This window comes from Aythya marila (genome assembly GCF_965140915.1).
Source record: "Aythya marila genome assembly, chromosome: 4".
In the NCBI taxonomy this organism is placed as follows: domain Eukaryota; kingdom Metazoa; phylum Chordata; class Aves; order Anseriformes; family Anatidae; genus Aythya; species Aythya marila.
Window position 1 is genome coordinate 64314349 of NC_139045.1, and position 23313 is coordinate 64337661.

Consider the following 23313-nt stretch of genomic DNA (forward strand, 5'->3'; position numbering starts at 1 on the left):
TATTTAAATACACAATAAAAGCTTCCTGAGCTGTGAATGCTGCTAATACTCAGTTTAGCAAATGCACCAACAGCAGTTCAGAGATGCCAAATATAATGAGCATCTCCGACTTAGATGCTTTTCTTCTCTGCAATGGGGCTGTTCAGCATGCGAAGCTTAGTAGCAATTTAAAATGCTATTTTTCTTCTGGCTAACCCTCCTTCCAAAGAATCTGCATCTTTTTGCTGACATCTAACTAAAAGTAAATTCTATCACTATTCCACCTCCCTTCAAAAGACTGCACAGCTGGGCATACAGCAATTATACCCAAATGGCACTTATGTGCTCTACCCACTGAAGTGCAATTTTAAATTATATCAGCTCACACTTGCAGAGGAGCCAGTTTTTGGTCATATTTTGACCATATACAAACATAGGTCAGACATAAATCATACATAGGTCATCTAATACAGATTTATATTAGCACAGTAGTAATAATAATTAAAATTTGCTAATGTGGTTCTGAAAAGGTATGCCTTGGAAGAAAATTAAATAATATCTGACATTACCTTATTCCTGATTTTGACGCGCTGGTAAAGATATTCAGGGAAAGGTTTGCGAGGGATGAAGCGGCCCATTCCTTTATTTACGTGCAGGTTTCCATCTTCAAACACTATCTTCCCTTGGCTTATGACCACTAGCGGGGCACCGTGGCACTCCATTCCTTCAAAGATGTTGTACTCAACAGCCTGAGGATCAACCAATATACTCACTGCAAGTTCAGTACAAGGTCTCCTTCAGTTAGTAACTTACAATACACATTTGTAGTCATATTTTTAAGCAACTGCCATTAACAGGCATATAAAATTGCTTTTTTTCTGAAGGAAAAGCAATGCATTTCTATGCATTGTTATTGATTAAATGATTAAAAAGCATCTGTCCAGTCAGACTCCCCTGTATGTATTGCTCACTTTCCATCAAGACTTTATCTCATTTGCTTTTGAGGACTTACCCTGTTTATCCAGAACCTCTAGAAATTCAATAATCTTAATAAGAAGGAAAATTCTGACTCAGCTGTTGGATATCCAGAAGATTTAGTCCTATCACGCATGTGGTGTGACTGCATAAGGGAATTTCTAAGCCCCTGCAAAGAAAGCTTCAGACTTGCAGCAAGTACTGAGTTTTCAGGGCCAGCATATTTCTGTCTGAATTTTTCTATCTGAAAAAGCCCAGAAAGGACCAGGAAAGCTTGAAGCTAGATGGAAATGACAGTCAAGTGGCAGGTGATTATTACTTTCTCAAAAATACTGAGATATCTCAAGACAGAGAAATAAACAATGCATCATCTAAAGTTTTTAAAGGTTTTCAAAGGTTTCTGCCCTTTTAATATAAATCATATCACTAGATTTTCAATACAAGTTTTGGAAGAATTTCCCAATATGTATTTAAAAAAACACTGAACATAATAAGATAAAAACTTTGAGATAGATAACATGTAAGGTAAACGCATAAGACCCGTCACTGCCAAAATTAACATGACTGTGAGTCACTGGTATTCTGTGTTAAGGGGCTGAGAAGTACTACACATCAAAGCTTTGGAATTAAATAAGAAATCCCATCCATAAAGCTGATCAGAGCTGTACTATCAAAATATTTAATCATCTATAATATGCTAGAATACTATTGATTTAATTGTGCATTTTATATCAGGTGTTTCTCATACAAGCAAAAGAAGTGAGCTGGTTTTAAATGTATTTTCACAACTTTATTAACCTCAGCTGCAGACCTGCTGATTCATACCTATTTACAGGTCAGGCACAAGCATACAAAAATAGTGCAATTGTATATGCTGAGAGAAAAGAAATCCTTCCAATGCAAGATTCAATACTTTCATTTTCAGAAATAATTACATGTTTCAGAAAAGGATCAGGCTGTTACCCCACTCTTCTATATCCAATACATTTGTTCACATGAATTTGACATTTGAAAAGCAACAGAGACGTTGCTTGTTTTCTTTTTCTTCTTACCGATTTATGGCTTTTAGCTGTTATAGTCTTCACCTTATCAGGGTCCCAAATAACAACATCAGCATCCGATCCTACAGCAATCCGTCCTTTTCTTGGATACAGATTAAAGATTTTGGCAGCATTGGTGCTGGTGACAGCTACAAACTGGCTTTCGTCCATCTTACCTGTGGCCTAAAAACAACATAACTTGACCAAAGCACATTTATAATACAGAGATTGAGTATTCAGAGTGCTGAATGGTTGAGGAGATACAGGAAAGTGTGTTGTTCATATATCTGGTGATGTTGTACGAAATTAGGCTTTATTGAGCAGGATTTTATATAAGGAACATTACTTTGGAGTTTCAGGTAAGTGAATGCGTTATTCCTGGCTGTCAAGTTTCTCAGCTAAGGTCCGCTTCCCTGCTCTGATGCATGTGTGCTTTGCTGCTAGTCCTAATAATTCCCATTTAAATATTTTACTGATTTTAAACCAGGGAAATTATATGAGTATTACAAGATTAAATAAAAGATCAAATATAAAAAATGCTCAGACTGTTTAGAAACATTTTTTGCAAATTAAGTCCATTCTACTAGTAGTATTACAACATCTATAAATCTAAGTAATACAACCCCAGTTATAAAGCTCTTGCCTGGAGAAATGTCACCACCAATTGAACTTTTTATACAGTCAGTGATGGCTTAATAGCAGCTGTTCACTTCAGCTTTTTGATTTTTCAGCAGAGTATTTTGGGGTCTTCTCTGGAAGTAAACAAGAGCAACGTTTATTTGTTTAACACATTTTCTGCCTAGTCAACCAGGAGATTCACAAAATATAAGCTACTCAGTGGTCCAGGAATTAATGTCACCACCTGTAAATCCCATTTAGTAACACTTGTGGCAGCTGTTTCCCTTCATATGAGTTAACAAAAGGGAAATATCCCTGGCAGGTTGCGTTGCATTTTTCTTGCTTTCCTGCTTTGCTCCTACATGCCGGATATCAGAAGCTGCTTCTGTGCTTCTAAACTCAATAGCATTCCCTGAAGAAAGGGGTTATTAAACATGGTCTGGGTAAAGTGCTCATGAGAGCATTTTAAATATTACCACCTTGCAGTCTGCAATATGCATTCAAGTGCAATGCAGTGTAAGGTAATAAGTGCATGTGTGAGTGAGACTGGGTGTTTATGTGAAGACGGGCAATGGTGGGAGGATATCATTTTATATCAGGATCCATGGAACCATCAAAAAATTGCTAACATACACCGGCACCCCACAGCAAAATATGCCACTATGAATTACATGCAGTGTTCTCCTTCAAAGCATTTCATGGTGTAGCCTCAGGCTCAGCTGCCATCCATTTGTAATTTCTCAAAAATGATGAGACACTTCCCAAATTCAAACAATCCATTCATCACGTTTATACGGGGTCTACTTCAAAATCATTAAACTGCTTCCAGATCCTATGTCTGTGAGAAGCAACTCCTCTGACACAACTGAAAAAATTACAGCAGTTTAGTCTGTGAAGCCTCAGGTCTGATAAAACACTATGGCTTTGTGCTGTCAGAAATGAAACACAGACCTGAGTTTATAAAACTTTGAAACAAACAGTTCATATTGTAGTAGGTCTCTGGGAATTCTCAGATATATATTATAAAGTCACTGAAGTACCGGCCAAGAGTCTCCTGGCTTGCATTATTCAGCCAACAGTCAAATTCTTTTTAATCCATACAAGTAAGTAATTACTTACTACAGCCTTGTCCCAGACCACAGTCATTCTTTCCTCAATTCCATTGACCCCTTCAGGAATCATAGTGAAGTTGTCCTTTCCAATGGCTTTCTGGGCAGTGCTATATGGGCAATGTCCACTTCCCGTCACCTGCAGGTCCCCACTGCGGAGTTAACACACAGAAGGTTTATAGCAGTCACCAAGGCTACCTTGGTCTCGGACTCACTCAAATGGAGCCTACACGATGGAGGTATAGGCTACAAGTCATGTCAGCAGCCTCTACGTGTTGGCCACATATCACTGAAGAGCAACAGCAGTATTGGACATCTCCACTTTCCCTCAGGAACATCCTGAATTCCCAGATTACAGCCCCCTCAGGTTTAAGGCTGCTTATCGACAGATCAGACACAAGCACTAACCAGGACAAAGGATTATTAAAAGATTAAGGAAATGTCTGATGCACTCAGGATAAATTCATAACCGTGTTTAGAAATAAAAGCATATTTTACAATGCAGAGTAATGAGCATCAAGCTTGTTTCCCTGCATTTCTCCTCTGCACATATACTTCTCTTGTAATTTTTACACAAATATTCCTTGACTGGCCTACCAAAACAGAATGATGAAAATAAAAAAGGAAGAATATTCTAAAAAAGGGAGTAGTATTCTAAACAAACAAAAAAGTGGATAGCTCAAGTGTACTTGCACTCTTGCACTCTGGATTTATTTAATCTAAATGTCTTACACAGACAAAGGTATGGAGTAAAACACAGAAAGAGCAACCAAACAACAATGATTTTATGTATCTTTTTTTTTTCACCTTAGAGAAAAATGCTTTGCAGATATCAGAACTTGTACACTGCTACTTTGGGGAATAAGGAAGAAGAACAAAACCAATATGTGGTATCTTGAAATAAATAAATAAATAAATAAATAAATAAATAAATAAATAAAGGTTCTTTACTATCCACAGGAAACGGCTAATAGTTTTAGATCTTGACTAAGTTTACAGGAGTCAAGCACATTAAAACAAACTACAACTGCTTCTATCAGTCCAGAAGGGTGATGTCCACAAGAGGCTGACAACCTTTTTTAAAACTGATCATATAAGTTCCAGCTTTGAAACATTTGAATGACTTTGATCCACAAATTTAGGTTCCAACAAGCTAACAAATAGCCAACTACAGAAAAAAAAGGATCACACATCAGTAATTCTAATGCAATTTTCTGGACTGCCAGCCCTAATGATTGCTGACAGTCAGAGAAGACCCTTTAGCCTCCTTTCTGGTTCTTCACTATGTTCACAACCAGCCATTCATTTTTTGTTAGAAGGCAAAGTCATGTATTTAATGGTGAAAAGGCAGATATGTTTTAGCTATTCCTAATTATTGAGTGTCTGGTATTACTGCATAGGATTAAACCAAATCCATCAGCAAAACATTAATTTATTCTAACACAGACACAAAGATATGAACTGCATGCCATTTCTTCTTTCTTGCTGTTTTTCTGTCAGCTAAGTTCTTCACAGCTTAGACTCTCTCCTCTTTTTTACTTCTCTGGCATTAATATAGCCATGAAAACATCAATGTCACAGCCAAGCCCTATATCCCTGTCTGTTTCCTTGTGTTTATGTTGTTACGCTCTCCTTCCACTATGCTATTAACTCATCTGAACTCCACTTTTCTTCTCCTCTAACATCTAATAACAGGCTCTGCACTCCCCAGTCTAGCCAACAGAAGACCCCGGCAGCTGCCAAATGTCACTCTTGGGAGATACCCAACAACTCAGGGTTATACACGAGCACTCCTACTGATAGATCTCCTCTACTAACAGCTAACAGATCAGCTAGCAAATTGAGAGATAAAGGGATCACCACAGAAAACATCTCAGAAAAAGAAACTGGTGGGAATTAACCGAAGACGTATATATCTTTAAGCACCTCACTAATACTTCATGATGTTATTCTTCACCATAAACGATGTTTTCAAGGCTGATGACATCTTCCATTTAGCACCAAGATCCCACCTCTCTAGTTCAGAAGAAACAGCACGTCACAGCAGCAATAATGCGGCAGTACACCATGGAAGATGAAAGCTACCCCAAGGTGTATGGCCCGTGGATGAAAAAAGGACCAAATGTCATAAGACAAATCCAATCTGCAAACCTCATGAGACACCTTTGATTTTTATACTTTCCACTTTTTAGCAAAAAAAAATAAATCAACAGATTCTGTGGGAAACAGCATAAGCAGTATGCATACTTGCAGAAGAAGATCGTTGTGAGGATTCTTTAATGAATGTAAATTACCAATCTCCTGATGAACAGTGAAATAGAAAAGTGAAATATTACCTTTACCATCATTCTTGCATAAAATTCCCCACAAACACATGGCAGAGGGATAATATACACAGCTCTTTTTAGTTTCACAGTATAGATTTAAAGTATTAAAACCAAAAGCAGGCTAAGCTGCTGTCATTTATGATCTAGGACTTTAAGCCAGTAAGAAAAAAAAAGTCATTTTTGCATGGTAGGAGGATAATGAAAACTTCTCTGTCTCCTCAATTTGTCTTTCTGATGTTAATGTTAATGTCATTATTTGGATTCCAAGTCTAAAATTTCTCTTTCTATTTTAGCCGATTTGTTTTAACCCACATACCGTTATTTGTGGACTCTTTCTGAAAACATGTAGCTGTGTCTGACAGTAAAGGACCAAACATTCTTATACACATTCACGTATGCTGGCTAAGAGCCTTACCCTCACACAGTGAGCTTCACTCTTTATGATGCTGACAATGACATGTGAGGCCAGAAAAGTAATTTTTCCTCGTTGTTCTTATTTTAAGGAACAGAAATATCAATTACGGAAAATCAGGCCACCAGGCCTTCAGAACAGAGCAAATGCCTGCATGTTCTTACCAGGAATGCGTGTAACTCAGAGCTTGACTACACATTCATTAACAGTGCAGTGCAGTGCTGCTGTGAACATTTACAATTTAGTTTAAGACAGCCTAATTCTCAGAAGTGCTCCAGCTTACCTGCACCAGCTCTGACCAAAATGGCTCCAGGAAAGCTATCTTGGTTCCAGCTATCTCTCTACACTGGGACAACTCTAATTTCAGGACCTGTGCTTGTGATATATGACTGGGACTTAAAACTGAGACTATGCTCACAGATGGGGGTTTATCCACCAGGCTATTGCTTACTCTGGAAGGTGATGTGATCCAACTATATATTAACTATTTGGCTAGAGAAAACAGAGAATTAGAGAGAAAGCTAGTTTGAAGTCCTAGGCTAAAGACTGTTTATCTAGCTGTGCAACTAGGAATCACTTGAAAAGCAGAAGGAAAAAGAAATATAACCTGAATAGCCAACAAGTGTATTTTGAATGTGCTAACTAGAATCTGGAGGGTCCAGGCCTGCTCACCAGATTGGCAGCCTAAACACAGGGGCAAAACAATCCCTGCTTTTCTACCATTCCTTCTCTGCCGTGTCTTGTATGGGACTGCTTTAAAGGAAACTGAGCTGATCCCTAGGTGCTTTATTCCATGTGGCATTTGTACTTGCCCAGATATCAGCCTATAAAAAAAAATAAAAATAAGGTCTTACCATGCTAAGAGTGAATTCAAGTAATCTGGAGTGGTAGGATCAGGGCTCAGAGGTGGCGAGGTCACAAAAGCAGCAGCCTTGGCCCAGTTTTTGCTCCAGTAATGTGTTCCATCTGTCCCCAAGCTGGCAGTGATCGGCTCTCCAAAAACAAGGGGACCTTGGGGAAAGCAAGAATATACAGGAACTGATTACAATCCACTCTCTTTCCAGCACATTATAGAGCTTGCTGCACACAGCCATGTATAATTTACGCATTGCTACATGGTCAGCGTAGCTCCCAGAAAATTAAGCAGCGTTGGCTTTGTCTGTATGATAAAAAATTAATCAGGAGGCTCTCTGAGTTACACATGCTTTTGATCAGGATATTTACAAAGCTCTCTTTCTAATCCAGGAGGAGACAGTTCAGACCTGGTTTTAATTTGTACTATTTTAATCACAGACATGTTCTCTCTGTTGCTCTGCTTCAGAGTGATTTTAGGTGGAGGATGGGCTCCAGCTGACAGATGCCTTTTTACCACTCTCAGGTTGGGCACAGCACCAGCAGATAACAGCATATGGTCCCACCAGCAAACTCCAAGTCTCCATGAATACAAATACCAAGATAATATTTAGCTCTTTGGCTTCTCCACAGTGCTCATGCACTTTCAAGCAGAAACCAGCAGAACAGTCCTGACTCCTTTCCCTCCTTCATTTTCAAATGAAATGAAGTAAAAACTGACATCGAGAACAAGATGGGAAAAGCTCTTTATGGCCTGACCTTTTTCCTCACCACCTTTGTAAACAGAGGCAAGTGGAAGAAGAGGAGAGGCACTGTGGAAATAGTCAGAGAAATGGAGGAAACAGAAGACAAAGTGGGAAAAGAAAAGGAAAAGAAGGAAGGAAAAGGGTGGGAAAACACTGACAATTCAGGAGAAAAGAGGGGAGCAGAGGAGAGGAATTATTAATAAGATGCAGTTTGTGGCAGAAAGTGAGGATTGCAAAAGAAAGATTGACTGTGAAAGGACAAAGATTTCGCTCTCTATGGGTACCTCAAGGGACGCTGTAGCAAGGTGGGGGTTGGCCTGTTCTCCCACGTGCCTGGTGACAGAACGAGGGGGAATGGGCTTAAGTTGAGCCAGGGGAGTTTTAGGTTAGATGTTAGGAAGAACTTCTTCACTGAAAGGGTTGTGAGGCACTGGAACAGGCTGCCCAGGGAAGTGGTGGAGTCACCATCCCTGGAAGTCTTCAAAAGACGTTTAGATGTAGAGCTTAGGGAAATGGTTTAGTGGGGACTGTTAGCGTTAGGTCAGAGGTTGGACTCGATGATCTTGAGGTCTCTTCCAACCTAGAAAATTCTGTGATTCTGTGATTTTCAATCTCTTGAGTGGCCCCATGCCACGCTATGTCCTATCCCACCACCTGTGAGAAAGAGCTGAGTCTCCCAGTACTACAGCACCTCAGGTGCTGTTTCTGTGAGGCACTTGTTTCAGCAAACAAAGGTAGCTTCAAAATGGGCTCCCTCCAGGCTCACAAGTCCCTTTTGGGTGGTCTTTAACCTTGACCCTTGCACGGCTGCACTGAGCAATGCTGACCCACAGACATCCCCATGCACAAGGGTCACACCACAGTCTTGGAGGGGATGGGGGGGGGGCGTGCTTAGAGTTTGTGGAGCAAGACAACGGGGAATGGCCTCAAGTTGTGCCAGGGGAGGTTCAGGTTGGAAATGAGGAGACATTTCTTCTCAGAAAGAGCAGTCAAGCTTTGGAACAAGTTGCCCAGGGAGGTGATGGAGTCACCATCCCTTGGGGTGTTTAAGGAAAGGTTGGACATAGTGCTTAGGGACATGGTTTCGTGCGTGATACTGGTGGTAGGGGGACGGTTGGACCAGATGGATCTTGGAGGTCTTTTCAAACCTTAATGATTCTATGATTCTCAATGGAAAACCACAGAAGGGCCTATTTACAGTTTTCTTAGCCCCAAATATTTAGCATCCATGATCTGGGTCAAGATGTACAGATCAGTCTGCCAGCAACTTATTTTTTTCCACTGAGCTTCTATTCAACACAAAATCCAAGTCTGGGGGCAGAAAAGCAAGTCTCTTACCTCTCTTTCTAGCCAGTGCAATGATATCAGCTGCACTCTTACTCATCACCTTGGTAATGTACACTGGGCAGTTTATTCGACTGGCAATGGTGATGGCACGGAAAACTGCTTCTGCTTCAAGCTGAGGAATGAAAGAATGAAAGAAGTTAAATGCAAAAGCAGACAAGAAAAAATGAACTGGAGTACTGAGCCATATTTCTCATTGTTTAGCAACAATACTTCAGGACTAAATTCTGTTTTTTCCATAGTGGGATATGCAGTGCTGGAAAGCAAGAGCTAACCCCCTCGGGCATTTTGTGTTAGGAGTAATCACAGCCAGGCTGTACTTGCTAAGGGGGTACAGTTGTCCTAGTGCTAACACAGTTCACTGGCCCTCAGGGAAGATCACATCCAAGTGGCTGGCAGGGCTCCTTCTTATCTCCTTCCCAAGCCTGTACTTTGGGCCTCTCACTGTATTCTGCAGCTGGAAGGAGAACGAAGCAAGGGAACAGTGCCCCAGCTTGGAGCTCTCCCTGGCAGCTTACCCCCTGAAATCTTTATATAAGAGGACAGTGAACGTAAAGTATTCCCAAACAGCAGCTTCAGCATTATGGACTGAATTTAGCCCATAATCCATAAAAGCCTTTGAAACATCGGCCAGTAAGCCCTCTCTGTCAGCAAGCATAAATACAATCTTCTTTCAAGGAGTCATCTGGGACATAGGCGCAAAGCAGTCATCTTCATATGGAGGAGCAGTGCTTCCCAGTGGCTCCTATACTGCTTTACCCAGTCATCAGTTCTATACCTCCTTCCTAGACAGACTCACAGTATTGGCATTTTAATACCTAAAAATCTGTTGCAACTGAAAATACTGACTTGACAGTGCACAAAATCCTCTCCAAAAGCTGTGCTAGAAAAGTTGACTAATTTAACCTGTCCAAAACCACAGGTCTTACTTCTTCACAGATTTGTAAAATATCTTTTTCTTAAAATCACACTGTCACTTCAGGTTCTCTTAGGACTTTTATCCCAATATTTGCTCTCAAATCCCCAAAGTCACCTACAGAAAAAAGGAAAAGCAGGAAAAAAGGAAAAAAAGAAAAAAAGGAAAGCAGGACCTCTATGCCTCAGCACTGGGGCTGAGGCCATCAGATGGCACAGTCAAAAAGACATGAAATTCCTTCCTGGAAATTGCAAATGCAGATTTTCCTTAGGCCTTTACTCTCATTAAAAAGAAACGCCTCAATTATTTCAGAATAATTTAAGTGGAAGTTAAACAGAAAAATGAAAAAAACACATAAACAGTTCAATAGAAGAATGTGACCAATTAAGTTTATTCCTCTTGCCTTGGGGAGAGGTTATATAAAGATCTGCAAACCACAACAATCTCTTCAAGTTTAGCCTCAAATCCCCAGGGTCTTGTCTCTTTAGTCTTCAAGGAAGGCAGTCACTTCCCACTACTGCCCCCCATCACGCTATTAGCAGCCTGATCTGTCTACATTAAGAGACATTGACATGTCTCTGTCTTTTCATTCTCATTAAAGAAACCCTTTCCAGATGTCTGAGATGATCCTTGCAAGCGGCTCGTTTTATTACAAGAGAATTGCATAAATTGAGCTGCCTCGCAGCATCTTTCCATTCTCACATATTTGCATTACTACAGTCTGCATTTCTACTACAAACGTATCTGCTGACATAAACATAGATTCATATGTTGGCGAACATTTATGCACAGCATATACGTACACAGGCATTGTATAGGAGGTTTTCATCCAAGGCATTTTAATGAATCCAGTAAACTCAGTCTAACCCATAAGCTGTGCCGCTGGCATTCAGCCTGCTGTGCCTTCCCCAATCCTAGAGTCAAAGCACAGCTGCAATGGGGTTTGGAAACTAAGAGAAATCTGAAATTCAGCCCGGTATTTGTAGTCACAGACCAAACAGCCAAGGTCACAGTCCAAAAGGCCTGCAGGCCTGGCACAGCAGGTGGAGCTGTGACAGAGCACAAGGACACCTTGGGCCTGCGGGGATGCACCTGTGGCCAGCAGCAGAAGGGTATTTTATACGAACAGGCTTAAGGGGACCTGGATTTACACAACTTTGAGTAATTCTGGAAGTCACGGGAGAAACAGACTGTCTACCCCGTGCACCCATCTATTGTCTGCACGTACAGAGGCCAAGCAGTGGTACTACATGCCTGACAAAACATTTCCATGGATGACAAGAGGAGAAAAGCCTCTTACCTCCTCAGGCCTGCTCAGGGCATGTCCCTCGGGTCCCGTGATTCCCATCTCCAGGATGCGCTTTTGTTCCTGGAACAAAACAGATAAATACCGACAAACTCGCCAGAACAAGACTCTTGTACCAGTTAGCCCACACCAGGCTGACAGCTGTGCTTTTTGACCGTCCCTTTTCTGTTAGTGCAAATGCAGCTGTGTAAGCCTGCTGAAACCTCCTCTGCCTTCCAGAAAGTCCTATCTGACACCAAGATACCAGCCTGGGGAACATACTTCAACCAATATTTTAAATAGTAATTATAAATATTTCCATCCTGCAATTCTTTCTTTACTCCCAGAAGTTTCTTCTGTCTTCAGCCTATGAAATACTGCTATCTTCATTAAAGTTTTAGCATTGCTGACACTTCATCAAATAAAATCTTGCCTTTGTCACTGAGCTTTCTGTTACACTTTTTTTCCTACAGAGGGAATCACTAAGATTATGTTTTCATGAAAGTAAAAAAGTGCACTCCAGTTGCGAGGGCAGTGTCCACACCAAAAAGCCCTGCTTAGGACCAGTGGGGGATTGTTAGAAAAAATCTGTGCTACAAAGCTTTGCCGCAATTAGGTCAATTTTTTAAAATAGAAAAGGAGCTTCGCTTTTCTTTAAATTAAGACCAAGAAGTGGTATTGGAATAAAGCTCCCTTGTTGTAGAAAGTGTTATTCAGCCACTTCTGATCTGAGTTTGGTACAGGTCTACTAAGAGAGCAAATGTGGGAACAGAGCTGCTGATGTCCCTCAAACCCTGGCCTGCCATGCCTACAGGTAATGAGCAGAGTGCAACAACTGTAACATCTCTGACAGGAATGAATGTCCCCAAGAGACTAGGATGGAGTTACCGAACATACTTTACTATGTCATCTAATAAATATTTGATCCCAGGTCCCCAGGGGTGCAAAGCTCACACATTACCAATATACTCGAGCAAAACCTAAGTTAATATTCACATATACTTTTGCCTTCTCTGCAATGAATCAAAGCTGATTAATAGGAGTGCATTAATTTGACAGTGTAATAAAGATTATTTTGGTTGGAAAATCATAATGTCTCATAGGTATTCCTAAAAGGAGATGTTCTAAACCATTAATGCAACAGTTCTGAACACTGTGAGTTTAAGACTTCAGATAATTAAAATACAAGAAAAAATAAACAGTTGCATCCATATAATACAAAAAATAGCAAGACAGCACAATAGGATACATTTGCATCTTGAAGGAAATCATAAAATCAGATCATATGATACAATTAGTCACTGTAAGAGGATTTGATAGTGCTAATAACATAGAGTAGTTGTTTGATAAGATCAAATTTTTATTTCCACACAAGATAGTCCTGCAAAACATCCCTGCACCCAGCTTTCTTTTCACCTGTTTCAATAATCCTTCTAAATAAAAACATAAGGAACAGATTGATTTTATAAGACATAGCAATGCTGAGGAAATATGTTGATGTATAACATAATTCACATTTCTTTACTACTTCCTCTTTTCCTAATATTTCTTTCCTGTATGCTCATATTCTATGGCTGTATATTAAAGGTGATCAAAGAAAAATATAACCGAAACATATTTTTATCAAAAATGTAATTCCACAATGCAATTCCACAGGTGTACATTGATTTTAATGGAGCACATATCAAAACATCATGGGTGCCATTTGATTAGTTTCATTTTGCCATTCATACATTAATATTATGTTTATTATTATTGATTTTGCTTCGACTGGATATTCAGTGTCACGCTAAAATTATAAAATATATGCATTGGTAGTTTTAAATCATGTTAGTCTTCATGGAAAATCGGCATTATTTTTCTCTTGAATCCTAATGGTAGTTTTCACTTGGTTTCAATGGGAGGAGGATACAGCTGCGCTGTATGTGCCTGCTGACTCCCCACTAGTATCTTTTTAGTCCAGTGATTATTTTGGCTAAACTTGACCTAGGTAAAGAAGGCTCTCAATGGCCTTACAAAAAGTAAGTTGGTACTACATAGGTAAAGGACAGAAATCTCACTGAGGGGAAAACAACAAATTGAACCTTTATGGGCAAGATTGCTTATACACTCCACAGTCATTCAAGCATTCACTTAAGAGCCTCTCTTATGCATGAGACAACAAGCATGTGGCTTCCGGAGTGTAGAGCTCAAAGACAAATTGTTTGCAGCTATTGTTACTGTAATTTCCCTGTCAGCTCTGTTGCTTAGTCTTTAGCTCATAAACCAGCAGATAAAGAGCTGAGCAGATAAATCAGTTAGCTCACTCGGAGCTTCACAGATCTCTGAGGTGCTCTAGACACATACAAGGGATCAGAGGAGTGAGATATCTCTGCTACTGCCTTAAAATATTCATCTGCCACAGATATATGCACTCATAACAATACTCACTCAGGCCTCCCCATTCTGTTTTATAGGGGAATCCTGTCCTCGGACCAGCGAGAGATTTACTATTGATTACTGTCCTTGGGATACCTCTTTCAATCTGCTGCTATTGCACAGATCACGCTTTAGCGTGAGGATAATCCCTACTTGGGAGACCTTACCTGCAAAGAGGTCACTGGGGATCTGGGACTTTTTAATGGAACACATTGAATTTGAATCCACTTTTCTGGTTCTGGGTGGTGTCTTTAAAAAATATGACTTATATTTCAATGCACAGTTTTTAAATCTTTAGAAGATCATTGTGGATTCTTATATTAAAACCTTAGAGATCTGTAAGAATATTCCCAAAACAAAGAGGCCTGAGAGCTTTACCACATGCTCTAAATTCACTACAATATTTATGCAGATAATTGCAACAAGAGACATTAGTATAAAGTTTCCCACATCCACTTTCTGTCTCCCAAATCTCTGAGCAAGGCTTTAGGTTGTTCTGCTTTACTTGTGTCTGGTGGATTCAGAAGAGATCTTGCTTCCTTCTGCCTTCCTCGCCAGTCCCAATTTGCAGCCAAGGCAAGGAGCTGTCTGGATCACAGCTATACCTCACAGATGTTCTACCAAAGCATGCAAAGCATGCATCCTCTCATCCTAGGGTTTACACCAGCAGTGCATAAGTCATCAGGTTCAATAAAGGTTCTTACTAGCTAGTTCCCTTTTTTCCTACATATACTCAGACTGGAGGCACTTTTACTTCCCCTGCCTTGTGTGAATCTTCTCACAAAGTGAAGCAAAAATCACAGTTCACTCACCTGAGCTATCAAGTCTCCATTTTCAGCATGCACCAGGATCACAGCCCCAAGACTTTTTAGAAAGGTGAAGGCTTCATAGAGCTGCAGGTAGTACAAAAAAGGAAATACCGCTGAATGAGGAAAACACATTCACACTCAGAACTCTCTGTTCATATTACTTTTACTGAAATTTTCTGATATTAGACTTACTGAAATTGTAGTTCCCTTTTCAACAGGTATTGAGCTAACATGTTCCTTACATAAATTAGACTTCAGTAATACAGGAACACATTTTTCAAACACAGATCAAATATTGAAAGCATGGTTTCTTCAGTGCCTATTTTATCTCAGCATCACTTCAGCAAGCATTAAATAGAGCAGAATACATAGCTTGCAACATGCGCATTTGCACAGGGTAACAGGCATTACTCCAGCTGCACATTTAAGATTTTGATGCATTTCTGCTGGTAATTCCAACCAGGAGATGAGGTTGGTGTGCACTGCCTCCCAGAGAATATTTATATATTATTCTGTCTAAAATTACAATTAAAACCACATGTATTGGAGGTGTAGCAACAGTTATTTAAGAGACTGAGAGCTATAGCTCTAGGAATCAGTACAATTTAAACATTTTCTCAACTGAATAAGCAAACATTATTATTACTAACAGATGCCATTGTCCATTTATAATGACCCGATACTTATGAATGGAAAAGCTGAAGAGGGTAGAATCTGTAATGAGCACTGGACAAACAACCTCATTGTTATCTCCAACCCTAATGAAAAAAGGCCATCTCCACCAAACAACAACACTATTTAGCTGTTTGCAACATCTGAGAAACTCTTGAAGCCTCAAAACTGTCACTGCCTCATGTGTTTCACCATTTTCTCCCTCTCTGACATAGAGTTCTTGAAAGGTAAAGTGGAGGGCAAAATCTTGGGCAGTGTTGAGCAGTTGCAATGTTGGAGACCCCAAATAATCCTTGCAGAAGTTGAAAGCCATACACTAAGGAACATATGCATAATTTCACCACCTCTCAGTACCAGCCCTTCAGAGAGAAAAACCCCTCAGCTGAAAATTCTCATCAGTGCCACTCAGATCAGTGGGAATGTTTCTCTGGGATTCAGCCTTAGCAACTCCTCAGCTGCCAGGAGGGAGATCACAGAAGACAGATCACAGCAATGAGAAACATTCAGAGCAATACCTGGCTGTCGGACATTTGATAGAGATCTTTGTAGGCCATGTAGACTTGGAAAGAGTTAACACCTGTTCCAAGACAAAATACAAAGGGGTTGTCAGGTCAAGTGGATTCTTAAATTGTATTTGAACAAAAGCAATCAGGAAAAACAGATCATAGAGCATTAATCTGGAATTTCACCAGTGAATGACAGAAATAAAGCAGGATTCCACAGCTGTATTACAACTACTATAACCAGAACCCTAAATCCCCTCTTTTCAGTGGGGATTTGCTGGACTCTGTGGATTGCAGTGTTTAGCCCTGGAGCACCCCATCCACCACTGCAGATGAGATTGCTTGGAGCCAAATCACAGACAAATGACAGTGGCTAAAACAAGTATGTAAAATATGCAAAGTTAAAAAAAAAAATGCAAAGATTTAGGTTCTGTGAATTGCCAGTTTTCTTTTTAGGTTTCTTTAACTGATCAGGAAAACACTTCAATTTGACCAGAAACTGTGCTTTTAAACAGATAAAGTTCCAGTTATGCTTCCCCAAAGTGCTGAGGAGCTAGCTGTAGGAACCATGTGTCTGAACTAACATACTGGCTTGCTTTTTCTTGATCCTACTGCCCAAAGCACCCAGCTGAGCTGACAGGAGACCCAGAATCAAAGCCTGAAATCAGCTACAAAGGGCAGCTTGCCATACATCTCCCTCCACATTCCAAAGATGGAAGGATTTATGTTGGCAGCAATACAGAACTATGAAGGATGACAGCACCAAATTTTAGAAATCAGTAAGAAATGCTAGTGTTGAGTGTTGGCGGCCAAGTATCAACTGTACTCACACCACTACGTTTTGCCATTTGTTTTAAAGATTTGCAGAGGGATTACACAGCTTCATATTTTAAGGGAATGGGAATTCCAGACATCTTCTGTTGATATCTTCTGTATATTATTAATTTATACTAGTTATAAACTTTCCTTACTCTTTGGTCTACTGACAACATCCCCAGCTTGGTACAGGGACTGATCTCAGTTTTCTAGCTTCAAAGAAAAGTAAATTCCAGGCTAAGCCATGTATGCTGCATTTCAAAAGAGCTGTCAGGAAAACTGCTTCCCGTAGCAGAAGGAAATAAGAAAGAGAACTGTGCATATTATTCATGTTGGTTGTGCTGAATGAATAAGGCTCCCTGATGAAGATATACCTTCTTCATGGGTCTACACATGCACAACTATATCCTCAAGCAGAGGGTTTGGTTGCTTACAGTCACACATGGAGGATAAAACCTTGAAATGATCCCTGGTATTATGTCTTCCTGCTAGGGCCAGGCAGCTGAAGATAAATATGAAGGGGGAGCTGGCCCCTCCTCACTGACTACCAAGCCGAGCGAATCCACCCTGAACTGTGGAGCCCCCTCAGCTGCTGAGTCTATCTTTGTTTCTGTTTCTCAGGATCCCATAAAACACACATGGGTTTACTAACTGTAATGCCTCAGCCTGTTCCATATTACATAGTTTCAATGTACTCAGTATGTCCCAGCTTTAAAATCTTGAAGTTTAACTATGTTTTCCCTGAGACCAAGGCTTACAGCCTCACACCTGCAGACCTGTCTACCCTCTGACTGACCACAGCAGTGTTCAGCACATCTGCCTAACCAGCCTTTGAGGAAAGCTCTGTTTTCTCTTCACAATACCCACAGTGTCTTAGATGTCAGCTGCACCTGGGAGCCACCTTTCTGCACGGGTGACCAATATCAAAGCTAGTCCAAGCCACGCAGACTAGCCTTAGTGACAGCTTGTGACTGAATCCTCTTGTATGCATTTCTCTGTAAGCAAAGAGCTAGGTGACCTATTGCTCTCCCTTATCCACTGAGATCTAGCCAAAGGTAATTCATTTAATCACAGCCCTGCAGGAGGTAAGGCAATTTTCTCTAGGTATTATGGTTGGAAGACATGCATTGCCAAAGCATCACAAACTCTTCCAATTTCTTTTAGGCCCTTTTATGACCTTGGTAACAAGACAATGAGTTTTGCTCCCACTCAAGGTAATGTTGTCCCTGAACTCCATGAGAGTAGAAAGCACCCCAGAAGGGACCCTGTTGTAGGACCTTGAGCCTGCTCCTTTTCTGACAGCTCGTGCAGTGGTCACTGACGTAAATCGAAAACCACATCAGATACACACAAAATGGAAGGGCACTTCACAGGCTGCCTTTACTGCTGACAGGAAAGATAGCTGAAACCATCCAATCTTGCATAAGACAGTGCCTTTACAAGATAACCAAGGTAAAATAACACCCATTTACATACACGGATATCCAACTTTAGATTTTTTGCCCAATGCCTAGGTCTGGTGCCTTGATCTTCTCACTGGAAATACGTGGCTTTTCAAAAGACCTAGTTCACTGCATATTTAACTTCACGTTTAACATTTGTTGCATACAACAATCTTTCCCACATCATGGGTGGATGCTTGTTCTTGCACCAAGAGTGCTCTACAGCAAATTTCAATAAAATTTTTAACAGTGAAAAAGAACAGTAGTTAAAGGAATCATCAAGGCCTCTGTCAACACAGTTCAGGCTGTTGTTCCTTTACATACACTGGAGAATCACTATCACAAATTAGCTGCTAAACTGCTCCAAGTCTGATTCTTTACAAATCCACACTTGATTCTAAAAAAGCTCCAGGCCCATCCAAACCCTGTGTCTCTTTAAATTATCTTTGTATTGATTTAAAACTGATTAATTATTCAATTATACCTCATGACAGGGCACCTCATCAGCAGCTCCTGTTACTCATAGGAGCCAAGATCGTATTAGGTGCACACAGCACTGAAATGTGATTAACTGAGCCCTGCTCCTTGCCTAACTCACCCACCAGACAATCAGCCGAGAACAAATTCAATCCAGATTCTTAGATGATGAAAACCAGTTTCACTCCATTCACATCAAGTCTATTTGCACCAGCTGGCTCAAATGTTTCCAATTATCAGCAAATACTAACCGTTAATTTGAAATATTTTCTATTGTGCTCATGCTTTCATACTCTCCCATACCTTTTGCCTCCTCACACATGAGTAATTCTCATTGACTGACTGACTGAGCCATATTGCAGCACCCATGAGAACAAAGGTGACGTCCTAGTGCTGCTGCAACCAAAGGGACCACCAAGGGCCACATCATACATCCCACTTCAGGAACTGATAAACTGATTCCTGCTTCCTCTGAAAAGTGAAGGCAGGTCAGAGGTATATTGAAAATTCACTTTTCCACAGTCGAAAAAAACTGTTAACTGTCTGCACTGGCCTTTTACTGTAAGCCCCAGGCACATGTGAGAGTGTGGAGCTGCCTGTAAACCACGTGCTCTGGAAAATAACACCCAACTTTTGAAACAAGGCACAGTGCACTTGTCTGATGGTCAGCTAATGCACAGCAGTGTATCCATGTTAACACTGATAACAGGGAACAGCACCATCAGTGTCAACAGATGTCATCACCTTGTAAAAATCACTGATATTATAAAGACCTATGTAAGACCAGTAGCAGTTTGTCTAAATTGTGTGTAATCTTGCTTATTGAAGAATTTTGTTGCCTAAACACTGGTTATACAGCAAATGTACAGCTGCGACACAGGATAAATTCCTCTATGTGACTTCACCTCCACAGTAATTCAGTGAATAACTGCTCACTCAAAAAAATAGGATTTTGCTTATTTTTTCTACTTTGATGGTATATTTCTACATGAAGAGAATTTTTGAAACCTAAGTCATCACTAGCACTACACCTAACAAATATGCATATACATACTAAGACTTCCTAACAGAAAGGTTGTCTGATTTACTCATGGTAATTAAATGCCGTTTCAGAAAATATTTCCCTAATTAATATCCATACATTTACAAAGAAAATATCAAGTGAGAAACATTTGAAAAAATATGTTTCTGGACAGAAAATCCACACTGTTTGGCAGGAACTAGACCAAAACTTACTTTCTGAAGGCTAGATTCAATTGCCCGCACATAGGCATCTGGTGCTACCAAGATACCCTGCCATATAAGACATTTCCAAACTGAAGTAGCAAATGTGGAAGATAATTTATGAACTGTTTTATCTGTCCTAGTCCCGAATGGTAGCTGGAGTCCAGATAGGGTAACCTACAGTATCTCACATGACAGTAGACCTGTTAATTGAACTGTATCCTGAATTTAGATTCCTAAATTAGTGACCTAGATTTTGTGAGTCCTGATACAAATCATCTTCCAGTAACTTCAGGGAAAGCCACTGGAGACCAAACACTTGAGAAAATCAGGACGCTTTTTCATTATTAGGTACCTAATTTTAGACTCTCTTTTCTTCAATAACTTGAACCTATTTTAAAAATATAGCCATGTTTTATAAAAATTTCTAGCAAGTAAAGTATCTCAGACAACTGATGAGAAATTAACAACAGCCTGTGATGCAAATTTCTCAGACACATATACTGATCTGGCCTTTCATATTTGGGCTTGATTTGATGAAGCTAAATGGACAGATTCCAGTCTAGTAAAAATCTGAACTCAATGTCTCACTCTCTCCATTCATGAAATGAGGTGAATGGTGGTTACCTTAAATGCTGCTCTCTGAATTTTATCTTAAAATAAAGTCTCATTATGCAATGTCTAAGCTTACTTCCACATGTAAAAGCAAGTGTAAAGCGATATGTTAGTGTCTGATAACATACATGGTCCATTTTACAAAGCAGCAAAAGCAGCAAGGGAATACAAAAGTTCAAAGTAGGGCACAATCTTGGGTAGCATATCCAGCACCTGTGCATTTGTTTTCTAGACAATGTATTCTTTAACAACATTCATTTCACCTCTGTATGACATTTCACATTTCAATAAAAACAAAAATACTGTTTATTTTCACTCACTAACCTTTATCTTGCACCAGTACTTCCAGCTCTTCTCGAATTCCATCATACCAGCTAGTGATATCCACATGGAGAGAATAATCACAACAAGATTTGGTGTCAGCTGCCTCGTGCCACTTCTCAAAGGAGGTCAGTAAACTCGATCCAGGTTCGGGAAGCACATGGTCAACTGAAAAAGAGATTCAGTGTCTGTTACCCAGACTACACACTGTTCAGATTTCCTTAGTTCCTGTAATTAACCTTCAAGAATCTTGGCCAAAACAGTAGCCTTTGGGTCAGTTTGTGTGGAGACAGTAACTTTGGGATGTTAGCCAGATCCTGTTGTCTCAGGCATCACATACTTTGTGGATAGTCTACACTAAAAGCAAGGGTTTTTGGCAAGCTGCTTGGTGCAGCAATAGATGCACAGTGGAAGACTCAAACATCTCACCATTTAGGGCATATTTATCTTTCCATTTACAGTTTTCTAAGAGACTTAACATTCTGGACTTAGCTGTATTTGTTGTCTGGTGTGTCCATTTCTATGTATTTCATAGTTACCATCATTATTAATCAGACCATCATAGTCACTGAATTGGCTCACTCTGCCTTACCAATGTATCGATGAAGATGTTGAATGCTTTCTCAGTGGTCAGAATTGGAAATATGGCCAAATATTTGAACAGAGAAAATAGAGCATGAAAGCAAAAATGACATAAAATAAGGACATGACTACTTATACTACTTATGCACATATACTTATCTTTTTGAAGAGCTAGGTCAAAAGAAAGCATGGAAACAAAGATGGGCTTACTGATGGTACATGCAAACCTAATGTATCACAGGAAGCTTCAACTGAAGAACATACACTGAAAAAAGATGCTGATGAAACTAATGAACAGCAGTGTATTTTGTGCTTATTGCCTGACATCCTTTCAGCTGATATTTTCTTCTGAACATAGGTGATTGATAACACCAGGCAGAAAAAGTAGCTTCATCTTAATTCAGAGGGAGCAAACCTCTACTCCAGAAGGGCAGCTCCTCTGCACAAAGAAGCTAAGAAAATCTGTCATCTGAACAACTGTCTCTCAAAGTCTAGTGAAGGGTGGGTCAAACTGCTCCTGGTAAGAGAGAGATAAATCTTTTCCTGCCATATAGTACACAGAGGAAGGTTATATAACAACTGGAAACACTTCTTCCTTTCACCAAGGATTCTAGGACATTTCCAATGAGGACTTCCTCAATTCTTGGTTCCAAATCCGAGTTCAGAAATAAGCATCTTGTTATTTCCAAAGCCCCTGAAATGTCACTAGGTGGGAACAACAGATTTTTGCCAGATTTTCTATATCATATAGTTATAGTACTAACTACAGTTTTTTTTAAAAATGTGCATTATCCCTTATGCTTGTTCTGTATTTCAGAGGGAAATCCAAGAGACAATTCCCTATGCTGCTGTTTCATTCTGAGTGTAAATTCATTTTCAAACCAGCCCCGGGTCACAGTGCTCAATGAATTCCCAACATAGTGCCCAGAAATATGAAGATTCGCTGGAAAAGATCTCAGGGTACCATTATGGAGCCTCCTGTAACTATCCCCACCTACAGTAGAGGCTTCAACTTGGGGTGGGAAGGATTAGCATTGCCAATACTCACTGATCATGGTGGTGCCTCCTGCTAGTGCTGCTTTTGTGCCTTGATAGAAATCATCAACAGTAGTCATTCCTTGGTAGGGCTTTTGTAGGTAAGTGTTGACATCTATTCCCCCAGGAATAACCATACGCCCATTAGCCTCTATGGTCTTTACTCCTCCAGGTACAATCAGATTCTCTCCTATTTGCCTAGGCAGCAAAGAAAAGCAATATTATTTTACTTAAAGAAGCAAAGAGGACAGAAGCTATTTGAGGCACATAGGGGAGAGAAACCTAGGGGCTATACAAGAGGCAGAAAGTACTACAACCCCAAAGGGAAGGAGAAATTTGAACACCTGCTCTGGCTGCTGTGCACTGCTGTGGCAGAACAAAGCATTCCTGAACCTGTGTAGCTGTGCCATGTGCTCTCATTGCTCTGCATTGCTCTAGTGGCCAATGAAGAAGCTGTAATATACCAGCATTAAAAACTGATCTTTTAAATTATTAATATATGATTCAGGATGAGACTTAAGCGTCTTGTCTTGCAGCAACTACAAATATCTGGAGTTAACTTTCTCTTGGGGGCTCCAATATTTTACATTAAGTTCTTAAATGAAAATTAAAAACACAGATCAAATATGACAGTACGCTGGAATTGTAAATATATGGCAGAAGCAAAAGGTACATCAGAAAAGAGTCATAATTACTTTGTAATCAAACAATGCAAAATTACCCTTAAAACAGAATCTAAATGTGCTAAAATACAGAAATACACATTTGAGAGTCAAACAACTCTAGTTTAACAAGT

General features: G+C 40.0%; 1 protein-coding gene across 2 annotated transcripts in view; it reads right to left on the reverse strand.

Annotated features, from left to right (window-relative positions):
- CRMP1 (collapsin response mediator protein 1) overlaps positions 1–23313 on the reverse strand; it is a 49109-nt gene that overhangs the window by 5053 nt on the left and 20743 nt on the right. For both annotated transcript variants that reach the window (XM_082758677.1, XM_082758676.1), the window contains exons 3-12: positions 22531–22715; positions 20904–21068; positions 16018–16079; positions 14834–14914; positions 11619–11687; positions 9397–9517; positions 7315–7471; positions 3732–3873; positions 2007–2177; positions 549–728 (exon numbers count right to left, since the gene is read on the reverse strand). In XM_082758677.1, coding sequence (XP_082614803.1) covers positions 549–728; positions 2007–2177; positions 3732–3873; positions 7315–7471; positions 9397–9517; positions 11619–11687; positions 14834–14914; positions 16018–16079; positions 20904–21068; positions 22531–22715 — 1333 coding nt within the window. The remainder of the gene's footprint in view (positions 1–548; positions 729–2006; positions 2178–3731; positions 3874–7314; positions 7472–9396; positions 9518–11618; positions 11688–14833; positions 14915–16017; positions 16080–20903; positions 21069–22530; positions 22716–23313) is intronic.